This window comes from Lonchura striata, chromosome 5 (assembly GCF_050655825.1).
Source record: "Lonchura striata isolate lonStrDom1 chromosome 5, ASM5065582v1, whole genome shotgun sequence".
Lineage (NCBI taxonomy): Eukaryota > Metazoa > Chordata > Aves > Passeriformes > Estrildidae > Lonchura > Lonchura striata.
This window is the reverse complement of record NC_140707.1, coordinates 21,789,589-21,809,737: the sequence shown is the minus strand read 5'-3', so window position 1 is coordinate 21,809,737 and position 20,149 is coordinate 21,789,589. Positions and strand designations below refer to the sequence as shown.

Genomic DNA, 20,149 nt, shown 5'->3' with positions numbered 1-20,149 from the left:
TAGTCATTCTTTCTGTAGTTTTCTCTACCAGAATTCTTAACTCAGTGGTCAGTTAGAAACAAGCCAAGCAGCAAAGCCTCCATGCACAGGTACGTAAGGCTGTAGTAAGGACATGTTACACTGGCTGAGAATACAAGGCTTAGTTACTGTGTCAAGGAGCCCATAGCTGCCAGCTCGGCCTTCTGCAAAATACAGCAGAAAAGCTTAGCTGCAGGTTTTCGATCTATTTCAAGTTCTTACTTGCACATCCTCTCACCTCTGATATAACTTGAGTTGGAAACCACTCTTTCCTGCCTTATGGTTCCTCCCCATCTTCCCTCTGCAGTGCACAGGAGCAAAGTGCATCACATGCTTCACGTACAGATTACCATATCCACAGGAAGTGTTATAGCACCATACACCACTAAACCAACCAGCAGTAACAGCAAAGTTTAAGGATAAACTGACAAACTTGGAGAAATGCAACACTGTTAGTGAAACAATGGTAAATTTCACTTCACAGCACCTTATTACACTTAAAAACGCAATTCTGGAACAGAATTTTGAATTCATTAGCATTAAATTAACCCTATAACTATAGTTGTATTTGTCCATCCTGTTAAATAAGTATTATGAGTACTGAACTGCAGAATTTTAGTGCCTATAAGCACACGTGCACCTGAGCCTGCACATTGGAGTGAGGAGTGAAGTCTGCACCCCTGTAGTTCTAGCAGTGACTGCATCACTCTATGGATAGGGAAGAACCATGAATTTCAGAGGAACAACATTAAGTGTTCTAGGAAGCCCCAGGATGTCAGTGCTCACCACTGCCACCCAGGAGTTGCAGTTCCATCACACACAGCCAACTCCCAACCTCCAGCCACATAACTCCATTTGAAGCATTCCTGTCTCTCTCAACTAGACCCCACTCCAGTATCCTACTCTTTCAACTGCTTATCACACTCAGTTTCTGAAATGCAGGGATGGTGCCATGGAATTCTGCCAGCAATTCAAATTCAATACCCTTTATGTCATTTGGTTTGCCCAGTCCCTGGTTTCCTGGGCTCCACTGCACAGAAGCTCCCAAGGCAGTAGCAGAACTCCCTGACAGACCATAGCCCATGAACACTCAGGAGAGCAGAGCTGGGACTGCAGTCAGGGAGCCCTTCAAACAATCACATGCTTTTCCAGCTGCAGCATTACAAGGTGCTCCACTGCCAACTCCAACTCTCCCTTTCCTCAAAGCAAGCCTAGTTATCAGCTCTAGTCCTTTTCTTGAGCTCCACCTCTTCACCTCCTATGCTGCACAACAGTTTATAGGCTACAGCACTTGCACCACTGGTGAACCAAGCTCCAGTCCTGGAGCCACTACAAATACATCACCTTCAACAGGTTAAGTCTCGAGTATCGATGAGGACAAAAAAAACTCACTGGGGACAAGGTTCTAGGAAGTAAGGTGTTTTGAGTATTTAATAGATGACATTTCAAGCCTGTACAATGCAACATCATTCAACTCTTTTGTAGGGATTCTTTTTGCCAATTAGAGAAACAGGCAGCTAATAGACAGTGCCACTTGATTGAGAAACATGCATGTGGCCTGGGGGGAAGCTCAAAGCATTAACCAAGTCAAAAGCACATACTGATAAAGCATACATTGGACCACAAGGCAAACCCCTACCACTTTTTTCAGCAGAATTCCATCATTCTCCTCCTGTCAAAACACATCTGTAGTGTCTCATCTTGTCTGTGACCTTTAGAATTCATCTGCATATCCAGACAAGGAGTGTAAAAATAATTTCAAGATGGTTGCAACCTAAGGCAACTCCCACTGATGTTTCATTTCTTAAGTGAACAAGTCATCAGCCAAAGCTTTTCTACTGGGAGACATTCAGAAACAAGTCAAGTATCACAATGTTTATTGATAGATACAAGTATATAAAATCAGGGCATGAACATGTCTTGATAAATTAATAGACTTAATTTCAGTACTGTAAGAGGGACCAATTCAAATTTCTCACCATGTCATGTTTCACACCCACAAAAACCTCTTCCAAAGGGCATTAAACCATCTCTTCAGCCGATCAGTTTTTGTGCAAGTAAACTGTTCCTTTTAAAAAAGACTTGTGCACTTGCCCAGGCTCAAGGATATTAAAACCTAGCACATAAAGCCCATTACTAGAGGTAGAAATACAGGCAAATATACTATTACGGCAACAACCATCGATTACAGTTAAGGATTCTCTGTAACAACCAAATGGATAATCAAATATTGCAACAACTCAAGTATTACACTGAGCAAAGTGCATTTCTACAGTATTCAGTGTTGCTATTCAGTTTCTAACTTAAAAACAGCCTATGATAACTGGCAGCAAAGAAGACCCTTGCAACAGACTGCTTCTGCTCGAGAACTTATGATGTAATTATTGCATGCTGCTAATACACTGTTATCTAAACATTGAAGATACTCTAAAATATTTTTATTGTAGACTATTAAGACATACTACAAAAACCTTTTGCAGAGAATATCCTACTGACATACTTCTGCTTTAAATATTGTGAAACATTACAGCGGAATGAATTTTCGCAGTGGTTAGGTCAAATGCAGTTACATCATAGCAACAGTATGTTTGCACAATTTAAGGCTTTGGCTGGTTCTTTAATCAGCTTCTTCTTCAGATTCTTCTTCTTCAGCAGTTTCCAGCCAGGTTAGCCACTGGTTTACCTGCAGTTACACAGAATTGGTTTAAGGGAGCAGGAATTGTTTCCCCATTAGGTACTTTTGCAGAATATTCATCCCACACCCCCCAAAACTTGTTTTACAAAACCTTTCAGCCACATTTGCACTACACATAGGCCTCCAGTAAATAGATTTAGGTCATCTTGCTTGCAACTCCTTCCTAGTGAAATACTCCATTAAGTTTCTAAATATTTGCAAGCCTTAGACACTCAAAAGTCTTCTCAAACACTCAAGTGCTGCAGAAGTATAAAAAAAAAAACCAAGTCTATTCTAATGTTAGTAGATTTACCTGGAATAAAGCTTTGCCTTTCCCTGGAAACTCTTGAGTAATGTCTTCTTTCCATGCCAAGAAGGCTTCTTCTTCAATGATCTCCATGTCATAGAAATGAACAAAGAAGCGCAGTAACATGCCTATGAAAGTCAATTCAAACTTGATTAGCTTTATAACCTTCTCAACCACTTGCTGAATTTTAAGAAATGTAGGGACAAGCCAATTCAGGTGAATTCGATGTACTTACCTTTTGGAAAATTATTGTTGTAGCAGTGCACCTGGAGTGCATATAATGCACTCACTTGCAGATCAACATGGTCATGGAGGAACTTCTGCATCACCGGCTTGAAGGAAAGAAGCAGCTGTTTTTCCTGCTCGAGCTGCTCTTTAGATGGAGCAGATGAAGAATCCGATTCGTCACTGGGTGGGTTTACTTCACTAGAAATATACTGCAAGAAACTGGACAGAAGGAAAGCCAAGATAAGTTCTGTAAACTAAGAGATCAAAGCACTTGACACTTTCAAGTTCAGACAGCTATCACTGCAACTGTCCTGCTTCCACCTGCAGTGAGGGGCAAGCACAGGGACTTGTACTGTGGTTGACAGTGCACCACAAAAATCCTTCTTCTGCCTTTGCTACAGCCCTACATTTAAAAAAAAAAAAAAACAACAACACAGGGGTCTAGACTTTCTCCCAAAGAAAACACTTCACACACTGATGCAAGCCTGGAGACTTGCCTTTCTTCATAAATAGGATTTTACAAGAGAAGGTTCACTCAGAACAATCTGTCTCCCCATGTACCACCGCACCTCAGATCTCTGCATATCAACATTTGAGCCTGTATTTAGAAAGTTAGTGCCTTACTGGTAGATTAACCAAACAAGTTAAAACTTGTTAAAAGCTAAAATACATTAAAACAGCATCCTACCTGGTCATCAATATATTCACAAATCCCTTATCTACATGAAGCTTGGGTGAAATGTTATCTTTAATCCACTTATAGATGGCTTGAGGGGATGGATCCGATTTTATTTGCTTTAGCAGTTCCTTCTCCAGTTTCAGAAGCGGGAACAAGAAGCTAAGCCCTTTCCCTTCCAAGATCTCCAGCATGCGGTCCTTGTTCTGGTCAATTTCTGCCAAGGAAATAGAGACACGTGTTAAGTGCTTCTCAAGAGCTGTAAGGCATGGTTCATGCTCCAGCCACCCCATAAAAAAATCTCATTCCTAACAACGACAACTAATTCCACCAGGACAACTCTGAGTGTTATTTTACTCTGGCATAAACTAGAACAACATCTCTCAGGTAACAGAAGAGCTCTGTGACAAATCTTACCTGGTAACATTTTCTGCATATTCACTTTGCTTTGTTGGAACAATTCTGTTAGCCATTCACGGTCTTGTAACTTAGCTAACTGCTGAAGACAGAGCAGGAAGAGAGGGAAGTGGGTGCCACTTTCCAGTGGTTGAGCCAGTTCGGAAATGCTCACCAGGTCTGAAATAATGGCACGGGCTGCAAACTGTGCTAAGTAGGATTTCACCAATGGGATGTCCACCTCCAGTTTGGGGCACTGGTCCAATACATTCAGGAATGCCTAAGAAACAGTACACACACTAGATGAAACGCCTAAGTAATTAGGTTCCTGTGCAACATAATATTCATAGTCTATTTTCTGTAGTCACTTGTGAAGAGGATCCCAGGTTCCAACTGCCCTAATACTGCAGGTCTTCCTTTCACTGCTTCTTGTGCCCCTCACAGGTTCATGCACTACTTTTACCTCCTCAGACTAGTAGGACTTAAAAATATTTGCACACTGCTTTTACAGCAGCTGAACACCAAGAAGAGCCAAGAAACAAGAACTGCAAGATTATCAGACCACAATACCTGCATGAAGTTGTCACTAGTGGCTATTCCCTCCTGCTTGAGCAAGCTGATCAAAGTACTTGCTTTCTCTTTGTCCTCATCTGATCTATCTAGGGATTGAAGGATTACTTTGCTCAGCATCTCAGGAATGAAGTGTTTTGGAGCTCTCATTTCTCTCACAGTATTGACAGCATCATTAGCATTTCCATTGTTCAGATACTCAGTCACAACAGCCTCCTGGAGAGGAAAGAAGCACAGGTCAACATTCTTTTTGAAGATCACATCCAAAGCTGTAAGACTCACTATTGCACACTAACTTACAGTTTGTTTAAGTAGCTCTTCCTTAGAAGGAGGTGGTTTCTTGGTGGTCTTTGCAGGCTTCTCTTGTATAAGTGGTGGATTTGTTTTAAGACCAAGTTGAGGCGGCTGAAAAAAAGAGACGAGAATTTGTTTCTTTGTAGCACATCTACCTTGGCTTATATCAAGTTTTACAATAAAAAAGCAGATAGGACACAAATTAGTTTGGTTTCATACATTCTTTTCAAGTCTTGCTCTGTGCAATCAAAGACTTCTCCATGCCTTCCCACATTTGAAATTAAGTTTTCCAAGAACCAACAGGGAAGCATAGCCAACAACATACAGGAATTTTTTAAATTTACCTGTCCCAAAGGCGGTGTCTGAGTGCGTGGTGGTTGAGCACTGGGAGGAATCATAGTTATCTGGGGCTGAAGCTTTGGCACTTGGTTTTTATTCATCAGGAAAGACTGAGCAGGTCTCAGGCTAATCTGTAAACAGTAAATCAAAGAAAAACTCAAACTGTTTCAAGTATTCTGACCAACAGTTCACAGCCATGGACTCACTCCAACTGATCTCACTGAAGTATGACTCCATTTCTACAATATTAACATTCAAATACAGATTAAGCCACATGTGTTCTGAAACTCCCCCAAAAGCAAGTTACTGGCATTTGTATAAAAACCTGGAAATGCTCCTTTTAGATGCAGTATGTTAAGAGACCCAAGAAGATAATCAGCATGTTTGCTGATGTATTTTACAGCCAAGACAAAATTCTACCAAATTGCTCAGAAATTGGGATACAAGTCTGGTTAACACTCAAAATCACAATGCAGTTTACTCTGCATTTGAAATTTTGCCTATTAGCCAGTTCTAAACAAAAGAAAACAAAACAAAAAAAAATTAACCTGGTCCAGCACTTCAGGGTTTCTAAAGTTCAGGATTTTCTGAAGTTTTAATTAAATGTTTTGCTATCAATAGGATGCATGGGAACTGATGTCAGAGTAGTGTTCCTGGAAGTGTGTGGGAAGGAATGGACACCCCAAAAAATTGCCCTCATATCTCAGTCTTGCTCATAGGACGCTGGATACCCTAAGGAAAGTGAGGGGGGGTAAAAGGTGAAAGAGGAAGGGACAAAGAAGGAGTAGAATGAGGAAGAGGAGAAAGAGTTCCAGCATTAGTCCTCATAATAACGCGTCTTGCTATAATCATTGGGCAATATTTAGAATAGGCTGTAAATAATGTAGGCATGTCATGTACCTCATCTGCATTAAGCTGTCCTTTCTTAGAAAACCGAGGTGGCATATCCTTCGACTGTCCTTGTTGCTGGGATAAGAGTCCCTGATTCTGGGTATGGTAGAGTTGGCTTTGCCCCTATTTCAGAAAGGGAGATATAGAGAAAGAAGTGCAGATGATGGAGTGGCGTACATCATTTGGTAAGTAGTACCAGAGGGACCAGAGGAACAAAGACTCTATTTGCCAGGAAGGGAGAAAGAAGGAGCAGGGGTGGTGGGAGAGTAGCATCTATCCCTAAAAACAGGGCTATCTTTTAAATAAAACACACCGTTCTGACCCACCAAAGCCACATGCACCTTTTCTTGCAGTTAAAAAAAAAAAAAGTGTACTTCTTGCATCTTTGTACAATTTAAAAAGTGGTTTAGAATTTTTGTATCAGCTGAGCATCAGTTATCAGAATCAAATCTGAGTAGGTCTTTCAACATAAGCAAACTTTAATCCGTAACATACGCATCTCAGGAAGTGCTTCTAAACAAGCTGAAGTCACTGTGTGAACATCTTCCTTACCTGACTTTTCATAAAAGATTTGCCTAGGTCTCCAAACTGGGATTGAGCAGAAGGCATGAGGTGACCCCCATGGCCATTGAAGAGTTGGTTTGAACGATGGCGTCCCATGGTGGGTGAGAATCTATCCTGAATAACCCCTGGACCAGTACCAATTCCGCTACCTGGATCAGCAAGGAGACAAGCGACAGTTTTAGCTCTTATTCAGCACAGCAGAGACACAGCCACCCCATCACGCCTGCGGTGTCAGTGTACCTGGCATTTGTCCAAACATATCAGCAAGCCCTCCGAGTGGGTCCCTGTCAAGTTTCATCCTGGGTGGCATGAAGGGTCCCTCCAGAAAGAAGTCGCTTCGCATCCCTTGAGACATAGGAGCAGGAATAAAAACTCCCAGATCCTTTAAAACAGGAATTATAATTTTGGTCAGTTTCAAGTAGCAGTCCCAAGAAAGCCAAGTTTTTAGCCTCCGGCTACAAAAGTCCATCTGATTTTAACTCTTAAGCCTATTGTCACATTGTGTGAGAAGTACTCCCAAGGGCACAGCACCAAGGCAGGCTCTGGACCTCACATGCAACACTCACTTTTACTGCATCTTGACGGATTTGATTGATAGTCTTTGGTCCATTGTCAAGAAAAGCTTTGCGAGGAACCCAGTTGTGTTCTCTCAACTCCACAGTATCCTTGGAACAGAAAAGGATATTAGGAAAGGATTCAAGACCATTTTGCAAGCAAAAAAAGCAGCAGGGAGACATTTTATCATCATACCTGCAGCAGGAAACGAATCCTTGCTGGCAATTCCTTACTTGACATCAAGGAGCGCATACGGGCAAAGTACTGATCCATTAAGGACTAGGGGAACAATAGTTGTAAGTTAGAATAATTCTATTAGTGCCTTGAGTGTTTTCACTCAAGACATTCAAGACAAAAAAAATGCAACAAGCTGCCCATTCCTGCCATCTTTAGCTCCTTGACAATAAAGATCTAATGCATCAAGACATTTGAATCAGAGATAAGCAACGCAGCCAAAATTCTATTCATTTTAAGCTTACATTCCAAACTTCCATCTCTCAAATCACCTAGCTGCGCTAAGAACAGTTCCTCAGCAGTAGTTTAAGAAAGTTTTCAAGCAGTGTTTAAAAAACAGTCTCACTTAGACGATTTCCTGATGACCCCAACTACATCCTGGTGAGATTTTTAAAACTGTTTCAAAGATTGGCCTTTTTTATCAAGAGAATTGGTCAAGAAGTCATGGTTGGCACTCTTTTCTCTGAAAAACTGAACCTCTGTTTTGTACTTATGCATACTGAATACAGAAGGTTCAAGCAATCAAACGTCTTAGCTACATAATTTAATTAGGTTAATGACTGCACTAGATAGACACATACCTTGGCTTTCGCATGATCTAATCTAGGTCCCACTGTCCTCATTATCTGACAGAGGCACTCCAAATCCTCCCCCATATCTTTGAGTTGAACTCTCTTCTTCTTTTCCAAAAGCTGAAAAATTAAAGGGAAAATTTAGGATTTAAAAATTTTATAAATGACAATTCATAATAAGCAACAAACTTTGTTTTGTTCTGAAGGAAAATGGACTTAAAAATTACATTTAAGAACTGCCAATTCTTAATTGTGTATGCTTTTAAGCACCTATGGCACCCTTATGTCTGGGCAAAACCACATTCTCCCTTGGAGACAATTCCTATAGCTTTGAACAAAGCCAGTTTTACTTCTAAATCATGCCAAAAGGTTAACAGTAGGGGATGGGTAAACATCAGAAACATTTTTGTGTCATTTTATGCTCATGCTCTCCAAGACTCTCCGAGCAGTGTCGACGTTTGTGTATTTTTTTTTTTTTTAGTTGTCAAGTTCTGTTTTGCTCCTAGCCTCCTCCCAATCTGAATACTCACTGTTTTGATGCACTTATGAAGGATAGATTCATGAATAAGATCAAGCTTGCCAAGTTCTCCAATGAATTTGATGTTCCCCAGCATCTTGATCTTGGCAATGGCTCTCTGTTCCTCCTCCTCAGGGAGGAGGGGACCATCATGCTTATCATAGACTGGAAAAGAAAGAAGCCTGTTTTAGGTGGCTGTGGGAAAAGACAACAAATATATTCTGTATTAAAGTAGTTTTAAAACTTACTATCAACATTTCTGGTTCGGTTTTCAAATTCATCTTGAAGTTTAGATATTAGGAGGCGTCTGAATGTCTACAAAAAGATGACAATGAAAACAATTAAGCTAATCAGGGCAGCTACAAATGCATGCAAGTTCACCATTCCAGATTGAGAGATGCACTCACTGTGCTTTGCTTCTGTCCTGGATGACTCTCTGCTGATGGGCCATCAAAGTTGGGTGCATCTTCTGCCAGTCGCAGACATAGTTGAGCGTACAGTGAGCTATACTTGGGCTCTTCAAGGGCTTTGTCTACGATCTACAGAGATTCAGGTTGAGTAAGGCAGCAAGCAGCAGTAGGGTGCAAATGTTATTAGCAAAGCAAGTTACAAGACACAGAATGGATTATTATCGCTCTCATCTAAACATTCTGGTTTCTGCTTAATCAAGCACAGAAACAGTGTAGTCCAAAGCCAGTCTTAATGCTGAAGCAAAGGACAAAAGCTATTGCTTACTACTAAGAGCCTCTATAATCCTTGGCCACCAAAACGCCAATTTATTATGCCAACACCTACATTAGTATCACCAATCTGACATTAATGTTTAAAGTAAGTGAGGTAACAGTTACATCAGTGTCCCCAGAGGTCACCAGTGGTAGCCTTTCCAAAATTAAGAGGCTTGCTCCTCAGAAAAAGAGGAAGAAGGGAAGGCCAAGTAAATAAGATGGCTAACTGGCACCTTAGAATATTAAAAAAATAATCATAGAACCTCAATCACGTTTAGTGATTGTGGAGACATTTAAATGAGAAACTTAACATCATTAAACCTACTTCCTCCTCAGTACATCCTTTCTTACATAGAAAGCAGAGGTGGGACATGGTGTTTGATAACCCAAATACACAAAAGCATTATTCATGCTACTTCTGTATCCCGTCTTTATCCTAATTCCCACTTTTCAGCATGCAAGAAAATTGTAGTTAAAGGAAATGCAACCAGCTTACCAGCAGTATGACCCCTTTTAGGATGAGCTTAGATTCTACACCCACATTGAGGAGCTCAAGGCATAGCTTGTCGAACTTTTCAGGAGTAAGCTTATTTAGTATGCTGAAGATGAACAAAAACACAGAATATAAAGATACTGTAAGCATGCTACAAATCACTTTAGACTCATCATTTTATTTTTTAAGTCTATTAAAAATTGAAAAGTGCAATTTTCCATTCAACTATGTTTTCTGAGATCTTCAGATTGTGAAGTATCATTGAAAACACTGATCAACTTACAAGAATTACTTTCAGTGTTTTCTGCTGCTAGATTACCAGGCTGGCTCCTTGCTAAAGGACACACCTTCCCCAGACTCAAGGCCCCCATCTTCCCTTCCTCCAGCCCATTTCTTAGGTACACATTGCTAATGAAAACAGTAAGGAAAGAAGTAATTTTGTCAAGAACTTACCCTCTTACTTTCCTGAAGATTGCATCATGTCGTTCTTTGTCGTTTGCGGAGTCGTCATCTCGTCTAGTGCTTCGTGAAGGAATCCATTTCTGAGCGTTTTGCCCTGGGGTTTTCCCCAGGAACTCGCTACAAAATTTTGAAGAATACAGTTATTAAAACAGAAACAAGTGATTGAAAGAATTGCCCTTTTAACCTTTCAGTGTTGCCTTACTCAACCAATTTCATTACTTGCTTTGTTAAGAGCACACAATTGCTCCTACAAACATTGCAGCACCTGCTGCACAGGAAAGTACTCAATAACAACAATGCCTGTCACCCAAAAATTCTCTCCACACTTTTTAGGTTACATGAACAACCCCATGCACTGCCTATCAACCAGGAGGTACACTTGAAAGGGCAGACTAGAAAATATTTAAATGTCTCTAACTCAGTAGGTATTTCTGGTACAACTTTAAAGCTAGCCTATTTTCGGTTCTACATTCACTATCAAGCATGCTCTGACTTTGAAATCATGCAAATCAAAGAGCAAGATGACATACCTGTTGCTGGCAGTCTTGGGATAGTGCTGAGGTGCACCCCTACCACCTCCTCCGCCTGAAGAAGCACTGTTAAAAACAACCATGGAACCCTGGGTAAGTTCAAACGTCTCCGTTTTGGTATAAACATTACACTAATTTAAGACGCCCTCCAAGGAGATTTTCCATTGCTAACTACTCATCAAACAAACAAATAGTACCTGAAACGAGAAGCACCCCCTTCTGCAATCGCACTCTCCACTTTGGCGGCTTGACAACGAAGAATCTTCAAAAGAATAAAATTAAATTGACGGGGTAGGGAAAAACAAAACCTAGAAAGACAAACCAAGCATTCATATTATACTTGTTTACTATCAGCTATACCGTCTAATTTTAAAAAGTACAAATGTTTGTTTGACAATGAGAACTCTCCAACACCAAACTTTACAAAAAGTAAGAAAACTTTCATTCATGCAATACTTGGAGACAGTCACAGAAAGGCCGATTTCATCATTATAGCCGTGATTCCCAGCGGGGCTGAGGGCAAAGAGACAAGGGAATCACGGACTGAGCAAAACCCTCAAGTCTGCCCAAAAGCCAAGAGTACTCGCAGAAAAGAACGCAAGTATTTTTTTCTGATTATACAGCACTGACGTGATTTCGAAACTATGATTTATAACGGCACGACAAAGCAGTCAAATTCTGAAGTAAAAATCATCAGACAACAAAACGCACGCTTAATGCGGTAAGAGGCGTGTATTCTGCATCCAAACGGCGTATAAGCCACCAAATAATGAAAAAAAACGTACCGCCCACCCACCACCACCTCAACTTCCAGCGCGCATGAAGAACCGCACTGCATCGCTCACGAAGCGGAGCGGCGAGCACGGGGCCAGAAACGCCTGGGGGAGGGAAGCCTCACGGTGCCCGGGAGGGGCTCGGAGCCCTCCCGGAGCCGAGCGCGGCGAGCGCCGCCCGCCCGCCCGGCGCGGGCACAACATGGCGGCGGCGGCGGCGAACAAAAGGCTCGGCCGCGGAGAGCGCCCCCCGCAGGCGCCGCGCGGCGCCGCCGCCGCCCCCCGCCCCGCCCGGCGGGCGCCGCCCGCTGCCCGCGCCCGCCCGGCTCTTTGTTCTCCGCCAGGGCGCCGGGCGGGACCCGCTCCCCCGCACCACGGCGGCCGCCCCGGCAGGCACGAGGGGGAAGCAGGCGGCATCGCCCCGCAGCGCGGCGCCCTAGCCCCCAGACAGGAAACGTGGGCGAGGTGGCTGACGCGGCGCTTCGGCAGCCCGCTCTCCACTCGCGCGAAGGGAAGGCAATGAACAGTAATAAGAAAATAATTAGGGAATCCTCTCGTCACTTCCCCACCAGCAGCGTGGATCCTCAGACCGCAGCCCGCTATGTGTACCGCGGCTTCTCCCTCCAAGGGAAATCTGGGGGGCGGTGCGGGTGCCCGCAGACCGCGGCCAGACCACCATCCTGCAGCCGAGCCGAGGGCACTGAAGGCATGGCCCGTACGGACAGGCACTGCCCGATCCCGTCTCCCTCGCTCTAACCTGAAACGTTGCCGCTCAGCCTCCCCTCCGCGCCCGGCGGGGGCTGCCGAGCTCCTCCACCCCTTCGCTCAGCGGCGGCGTGGCTCGCAAAGCCGGCAGCGGGAGCGACCGCCGGCCCGGGCCGCCATTTTGTGCGGGAGAAACAGACAAGCAACTGACAAGAAAATGGCGGCCGCTCCGGGCAGCCGCCATTTTAGGCTGCAGCTGCAGCAGTACCCGCTTATTCCCGGCCCCAGATCCGCGCTTCTCCCGCCATTCCCGCATTTCTCACCTTCCCTAAGGCCTTGTCAGCTTCCCCGGGTCCCGGCGGCTACCAAGGGCAGGGGAAAAGGCAAGAGAAGGGGGGGGAGGGGAAGGGAGCCGGGGACCGGGGCTGGGGAGGGGAAGGGGGGAGCGCGCGGGACAGGGCGAGTCTCCGAGTCACCACAGCAGCAGCAGCACCGACCGGACGCGTCCCCCCGCCACCTCCATAGAGCGCCGACCGCCGCCGCCGCGTCTCGGGCGCTCCCCGGCAGCCCCACTAACTTTATCACCCTTCACGCAACCTACCCCACCTCCCGCCGCTACCCGCCAATCGCCGCCGACCGCTCCACCCATTCTGCCAATCACAGCCGAGGAAGGGGGCGGTGCCAGGGCCGGGGTGGGCGGTGGAAGGAGGAGGTTTGGTTGCGCTGTGCCACCGCCGCAGTGCAGCACCGGTATTCACGAACGCTGCTACGCCAGGGGCTGCCGGCGCCGCCGCGCACGGCATCGGGGCCTGCGCAAGTGGCGCAGCCGCTGCATGGCGGCCGCTCGGCTGCCGCGTCCCCGCGCCGTTTGCTGCCGAGCTGCAGCCCTCACAGAACGCCGGTGCTAGGGGCCTGCTGTGCGAGCTGCAGGCACGTTCACAGAAGGGTACTTTAATATATATATATATATATATATATACACACATATTAACATACATATATACATATGCTAATATCTATGTTCGTAAGATTTTTGTTTGTTTGGGGGTTTAAACATTTTATTTAATAAATTTATTTAAGCCCCCTTCGTCAGCCCACATTTCGGATTTGTCTGAGGTAAAAAAATGAGTCGGTAGCTCACGGTAGCCCTGGGCTTGCAATCAGACCCGGAGGAGGACGTTTGCTATCTGAGCCTGTCTGTACGGATCCAGTTTCAGGTTTGCTTTTGGGGTTTGGAAACTATTTCCCTGCATGTGCTTTTGGCCGGGAACCATCCCGTCCGGGGCTGCAGGCGCCCCTCAGACAGCCAGGGCTCGGGAGAGACATTTGCTTTGTCGTGGTAAGCACTCGGCTAGTGCAATGTTCTGCTCAGTGAAACAAAACAAAGATGGCCAGGCTTGAAGCTGTAGGTGGAAGTTTGAGTCATGGACACTTCCAGAGACACCCGTGAGGGGTTTCATCCCTTACCAGCCCGGCCTCCATCCCAGGTGGTGGCTGAGGTGGCTGCCACCCTGGCTTCCCAAAGGTCGAAGTGTAGCTGCCCTGGATGGGGCAGGGCAGAAAACAAAGGCTGTGGGGAGGTGAGGAGAAGCCCCACAGACACCCACGCCTGCTTTGTTCACACACCCGCCTTCCGCTTTCGGTTTGTGTGACTCACGGCGCAGATGACTGGGAGAAAGTGATCCATGGAGTAACTCCCGGACCGTGCCTGCAAGATGGCAAGTCTGAACACATGGTCTTGCAAAACTTCCAGTTTCTTTCCAAAGCCAACCTCATTCCTAATGCTTTCAATTTATGTAAGGCCTAAAGGGGGCTGTCACATGAGAGTTCTTACATTGCATCTTAGCTGGGATGAAGCTTCTTCAAGGTAGGTTTCCCCATGTCGTACCTGTAAGCATTAAGCACAATTTACTCACTGGATTGTGTTATGGAAAATCTCAAACAAACTACCTGAAAGTAAGTTTTGAGCTCATTTGTGTTGCATAAAGGTGACACAACTGTGAGAGGTACTTACCGTACCAGAATTTTTATATAATGACACTTTCCCACATGCAACAATAAGCACACTCTACTGCAAGAGCTTGGACTTGATGAGTAAATCTGCAAGAACAGAACTGTGCAGAACACCATTGAAATCCATGGAATCTAGCTTGAAAGGAAGGAACAATGGGCACAGAGGAAACAGCAAGGTCAACAAAATTTAAACCAATGTTAAAACCAATGAGGTTATTGAACATTTTCAGAGTGAAAAATTAATAAAAATTTGCAAATTTTTGAGGAGAAAGCAGGGATTTTGCTTTGGAATGGGTGGCAGAATATTATCATTCTGTAACATTCAGTGTTTCCAGCATAAGCATTCCAATACTATTAAACTGCAAATAAAAACTAAGAATTTATATATATTTGCAGGTGAAGGGCAGGAAGGGAAGAAAACAGATTGGGAAACCTGCAAAACATAGTAGGTACATAGTGAGAAAGTCACCTTTCATTGTTTATTTTAAAGCATACTATGAAATACTTATTACCATAACAACAGAAAATCCCCCAACATTTGCTCAGGAAGAGAATAACAATGTTTTCTTAAAGCTGTGGTTGTTTTATTAGCATTGAACGCTGAAGGATTCAGCAGGATATATGGTGTTCCATAGCTCAAACTGGCTTTAGCAGGTGGGAACCAAAGAAGTTTCTGTGCTTGGCTTCTCATAGCATCCCTTCACATGTGCCACACTTTGTCAGCCTCTGAGACCTGCTGCACAAGTACAATTGATGAGGGCAGTGAACTGTAATGCAGAGGACAAAAAAAAATGTGAAGTGCCTTCTAATTTATACATCTCACCCTCTCCTTAAATTCCTTTGCTTCTTGGCATGGAAGACACCATTATTCATGTCTGAGAATGAACCAGCCCAATTGTTTGTTTGACTATTTGGTAAAAACTTTACCTAAAGAACCTTTTTTTTTCAGTCTGCACCCTTGACTTTACCAACAAAAACCCACAGCACCCGTCCCCCAACCAAAAAAAACCAACCAAACAAAAAATAAATAGTAATTTTATGGCTCGCAGTTGCATTACCACCTTGCATCCATCCATCCATCCATCCATCCATCCATCCATCCATCCATCCATCCACCCTTTGCAATTTCTCCAAATTCTACCTCCCCTATTGTATTTTCCCTCTTTCTTCCCTCCACTTGCACTGGACACCAGTGATGCTTTAAATCAGGTGGTTTCCAATCGGCATAGTGGTAGTTCTGGATTTGTTCCTGCAAGTCTGAACTTGCAGAATCGATGCATAATTCCAGCCTGAGTGCACTGCCACTGGTTACTTTGAGAAGGGATGTCTGTCAAGTGTCCTGAGGAACCCTCTGTGTTGCAGGCTGCGTGGCACAGGAGCAGGATTGCTGCACAGATGCAGCATCTGGCTGAGAGGAAGAGAGATGCCCCTTGCTGCACATGTGGGAGAGCTCAGAACCTGGGCAGGCTCCTATGAAAAGAGCCCACAAAATGTGGGAAAGGAGCTTTCAGGACTGGGAGGTTTCCTGAGCTGCAATCACCAGGACTTAGCCAGTGTAACAGGTTGCCTTGCAGTGATTCCAACCCTGCTGGGTGGGGGTTCCAGGCAGTGCTGGTGACAGGGTGGCTGGAGCAGTGTGGCACTGCAGCACCCCAGTGCATCCTGCAACTCGTCCCATGCTGGCCATGGGGCTGCCTGGGCTGGCTTTATTCAGAGTGCCCCATTAATGCAGTGTGGACATGCAGACAATGTGAACCAAAGCACCTGTGTAGTGAATTACTGCAGAGTAAGCAATGCACTGGCAATTCGCACCCTAGTTTATTCCATGTTAATTTCGCCAACATAATAATCACTTCCTGCACCTTCTAATTTTTCCAACAGTTTTTCAGCCTGTGCTTTTCCAGGGGAGCCATATTTTTCTCCAAAGCCATCGTGACCCTCCTGATGAATGAAGTAGCTGGCACACACATTGAACCAAATGTGAAATGTACTCATTTCGTTTTTCCTCTAGTAGAAGCCTGTCTCAAGAAAAGCTGTACTGTAGAAAAAAAGGCCTGGGGAAAGAAGAAAAAAAAAAAAAAAGCAAAACGCAAACCCCAAACTGAAAAATACACCTGTATTTTTCATTTAAACATTTTTATTGGCACTTCTACTGAAGCAGAATGTTCTTAACAACAAACCCATTCATACTGTGCAGATTCACTTTTATAGGAATTGTTTGCATTGTCTCTTGGAGAAATGCACGAATAATACATTGGATATGTGCCTAAATTGTACAATATAGCATGGATGGTGTCGGAACATTGCAGAAGGTTTTGTGATTTTTCTGTACAGGATTTTAATTTGCAGAGTACTGGCATTAAACTTCTGTATATCTGTAGAGGTGACTTTGAGTGACACTGATTTAACAATATTCACTGAGGCAAGAACATTCCAATCCTTCTAGACAGCACTTTAAACCACCTGCAAGGTCCCTTCCCTTTTCCCTTCCTTTGGAAAATCTTTTGCAGTAGATTTCACTTAGTCTTCCATCTAATAAATTATTTTGCTTTCATTCCATTGTCTTCTGCAATTCTGCATCCAATACCTTAACTCACCAGCTGGATTCCTGCTGCTCAGAACCAGACATACTAAAATACATATATATAAATCCACCTTCTGATTCCAAATTTAAGACTCAGAAGACTTGCTGGATTTTTCAAGTGTAACAATATGTCTGGAAGTTACAATTGCACAGGACTCTTATGGTCCTTCTCCCTCCAAAATCTGGAAAGATAGTTGGGGTGTGACTTGAGAGTTAGCCAGTGAAAACTGGAATAGTCAAGTGTCAGAGATAGTGAGATTTCACCAGGGAATGTTTGTGCAGGCCGTGAGGGAAGCGAGGCAGTGCCCATAGCAGCACAGCTTGCTTTGCTTTCACAGGCCTATTTAGAACAGGGAATATTTTTAGCCCATATAATTGTACTAATGCATAATCATCATAACTTGAAAAGAGGGAGATTGCATATGTATTCCCACAATGGTTTAGGACAACAAATAAACCAAAAAATAAACCCAGCAGTGACTGTCTTCTCATCAGGTCCAGTTCAGTGAAATATATAAGCAGCAAAATTTTCACATTCTCTAGTCTTCTAAAATGACAGATTTGTTCATGGTCCTTAGCTCAGCAGAGTGAGTGTGCTGTGCTGCAATGTTCTGTTTCTGGCATTGGTTAGCACCAGCTTTACAACAAAGCATGAAAGATTTCAAATTTATAATTTTCATTATTTTCCAGGAAAAGAGCTTTTCTTTCTCCTAACCACTGCCAGCTCATGTTTGAGCTACCTTAATGCATGTTCATAATTTGTAATTTTTTATGTTATTTGAATTTCTATTTTCTATGTTAATATCTAATTTTGTCAGCTTTTAGGCCCTCTAGTAACAAATTTTTCTGAGTTCTGCAGTTTAATTGTATGGTGTTTAAGAAGGAATAATTCTTGTATCGATTTTAGGATGTATTGGCTTGATTCCATTGTAATCTGCCTGCTTAAGTGGTTTTGTAGCAATCATCTTCTATATGACATACTTATCATATTCAGAAACACTTACTCCAGCTGAACACAAAGTACAGTTGGTTGAGTTGGAAGAGCATCTGAATGTCCTATAGCTGCATTGCATTACTCCTTAAAAAATATGTATTATTGATGAACTCAGAAGTATGGATGGGAAATTACTGTTATGGCAATGCTGCACATGATCTTAATTAACTAATTTTGTATTCTCTTTCTCAGTGCAGAAGATGCTGTGTCATGGTTTGTGTGTGAAAAAACCAGTAGGAATGCACCACAGAACATTTATATACATTAATCTGCTTGTAGCAAAGGCTTTTGTTGGATGTAAAGAGTTGCTGCTTGCTGTTTGCCTTACTTTTCCATGGGCAGAAACACAGAATAGCTTCTTACAATTTAAGGTAATATTCAGGCATAAAAGTTATCAGTGGTTGCCATTAATATGATTTCTATTAGTGAAAAAAAGAGAGCATGAATTCTCTGTTCAATTTCTGCAAGGACCACATTTGCTGATATTTAGGTATCACAGATCCACTTGAGCTAGAAAAAGGATGAGGAAAAGCTACTTTGCCTTTTCAGTCCTGAGGTGGAAGCAAAAACACAGGGAAATCAGGCAAATAGATATAAATCCAGGTTAACCTTTGGAAGGCAGCGAACTCCGTCCATTTTTCCTTTGTTACCAATTTAAAAAATTCAAAACCTTTTTTTAATTAAAAAATATGACTATTTGCATGTATGAGCATTTTATTACAAACCTGTATTTTTAAATAGGTGCAAGAATGTTAAACCATTAGATTACAATAAACAGCATTTCCATTGTTTGATCTATGGTTCCCCTTATTAAATCCAGTCTACTTAGAGTCTGTTAAAATTGTTTTGCATTTCTCTAGATTAATTTTATATTGTCATTCTTCAGTCCTTAAAATCCATTTAAAGCAAGTGCAGCTTGAGTGCAGCTGCAATTTTTTTACTATTTTGGTGAAATCTCTTTTGTTTTTAAAGAAATTGCATAAAGGAGGCATTTTGGGAAGAGAGGTGGGAGAAGAGAACCAAAGCCACTACCAGAACATGACCTAAATCAGGACAAACATTGGAAGATTGCCAGATATAAAAAAAAAAAGAAGTCTGGATCTGACTCTGAAAGTAGCTTCTATTAACCAGTAGGTATTTCTGGCTTCATGTGGCATGATTTTATGTCATACAGAAAAGCTGGTCCAGAGGAGGGCCAGAAAAGTGATCAGAGGGCTGGAGCACCTCTCCTATGAGACAAGGCTGAGGGAGTTGAGGTTGTTCATCCTGGAGAAGACTTTGGGGAGAGCTTTATGTGGCTTTCCAATACTTGAAGAGCACTTTTGAGAAAGGTGGGGACGGACTTTTTAATAGGGCCTGTGGCAATAGGATAAGGGACAGTGGTTTTAAACCAAAATAAGGTCGATTCAGGCTAGGTAAAAGGAAGAATTTCTTTGCCATGTGGTGTGAAACAGTGGCACAGGCTGCCCAGAGAGGTGGTGTATGCCCCATTCCTGGAAACACTCAAGGTCAGCTTGGACAAGGCCCTGAGCAACCTGATTTAGTTGAAGATGTCTCTGCTCATTGCAGGGGGGCAGGACTGGATGAGCTTTAAAGGTCCCTTCCAACCCAAAGTATTCTATGATTCTATGAAAAGTGTTAAATGTGTTCTGTGGATTGAAAATAATTCATTCTCTGGGGCAATACAAGCCATTTCAGCATCATAAAATTATTTCCTGTTAGCCAGCTTTACAAGTTTAATGAACAGGAGATTGACAGTCATTAACAAAAAGTAAAAATTACTTCAGATATGTACTTGAATAGCATGGTCCCATTTCTTTGGATTGTCTTTTGTGAAATTTTGAGTGAAATTGGAAGGTCTGAAAAGATTCTGAAAATGTAGTTCTTTTGCAAGTTTCTGAGCTTGTTTGACTTTGCAGCCTTACATGCAGCTGTGGGAATTGCTGTATTCTGGCTGGGGATTGATCTCAAGAAGGGTTGCAGGGTGAATATGGGGGTATGGGGGAGCTCATTTGTATGTGTGCTTATTGTAAAA

The 20,149-nt window shown here is 43.2% G+C and overlaps 1 protein-coding gene and 1 non-coding gene across 13 annotated transcripts; both read right to left on the bottom strand.

Moving 5' to 3' along the window:
• Positions 1 to 1,421: 1,421 nt before the first annotated feature.
• EIF4G2 (eukaryotic translation initiation factor 4 gamma 2) lies at positions 1,422 to 14,020 on the bottom strand. 12 transcript variants are annotated; one of them, XM_085581315.1, is made up of 22 exons: positions 13,968 to 14,020; positions 11,243 to 11,353; positions 11,046 to 11,111; positions 10,507 to 10,632; positions 10,057 to 10,159; positions 9,243 to 9,374; positions 9,084 to 9,150; positions 8,849 to 9,000; positions 8,328 to 8,438; positions 7,708 to 7,791; positions 7,524 to 7,622; positions 7,198 to 7,339; positions 6,946 to 7,106; positions 6,403 to 6,516; positions 5,508 to 5,633; positions 5,170 to 5,274; positions 4,870 to 5,085; positions 4,321 to 4,579; positions 3,916 to 4,120; positions 3,235 to 3,446; positions 3,006 to 3,127; positions 1,422 to 2,701 (listed from the first exon to the last, which is right to left on the bottom strand). In XM_085581315.1, exons 1-22 carry the CDS (start codon positions 14,003 to 14,005, stop codon positions 2,636 to 2,638), a joined length of 2,817 nt encoding a protein of 938 aa, XP_085437441.1. In that variant the 5' UTR covers positions 14,006 to 14,020; the 3' UTR covers positions 1,422 to 2,635. The 12 variants fall into 12 exon arrangements, with proteins under 12 accessions (XP_085437441.1, XP_085437442.1, XP_085437445.1 ...); XM_085581316.1 differs by lacking the exon at positions 13,968 to 14,020 and adding an exon at positions 13,125 to 13,187 and having other exon boundaries at positions 11,243 to 11,307; XM_085581319.1 differs by lacking the exon at positions 13,968 to 14,020 and adding an exon at positions 12,847 to 13,074.
• On the bottom strand, positions 6,193 to 6,361 carry LOC116183776 (small nucleolar RNA SNORD97). The gene has a single exon (XR_004148469.2). It is a non-coding gene; the product is annotated as a small nucleolar RNA SNORD97 (small nucleolar RNA).
• Positions 14,021 to 20,149: the final 6,129 nt, after the last annotated feature.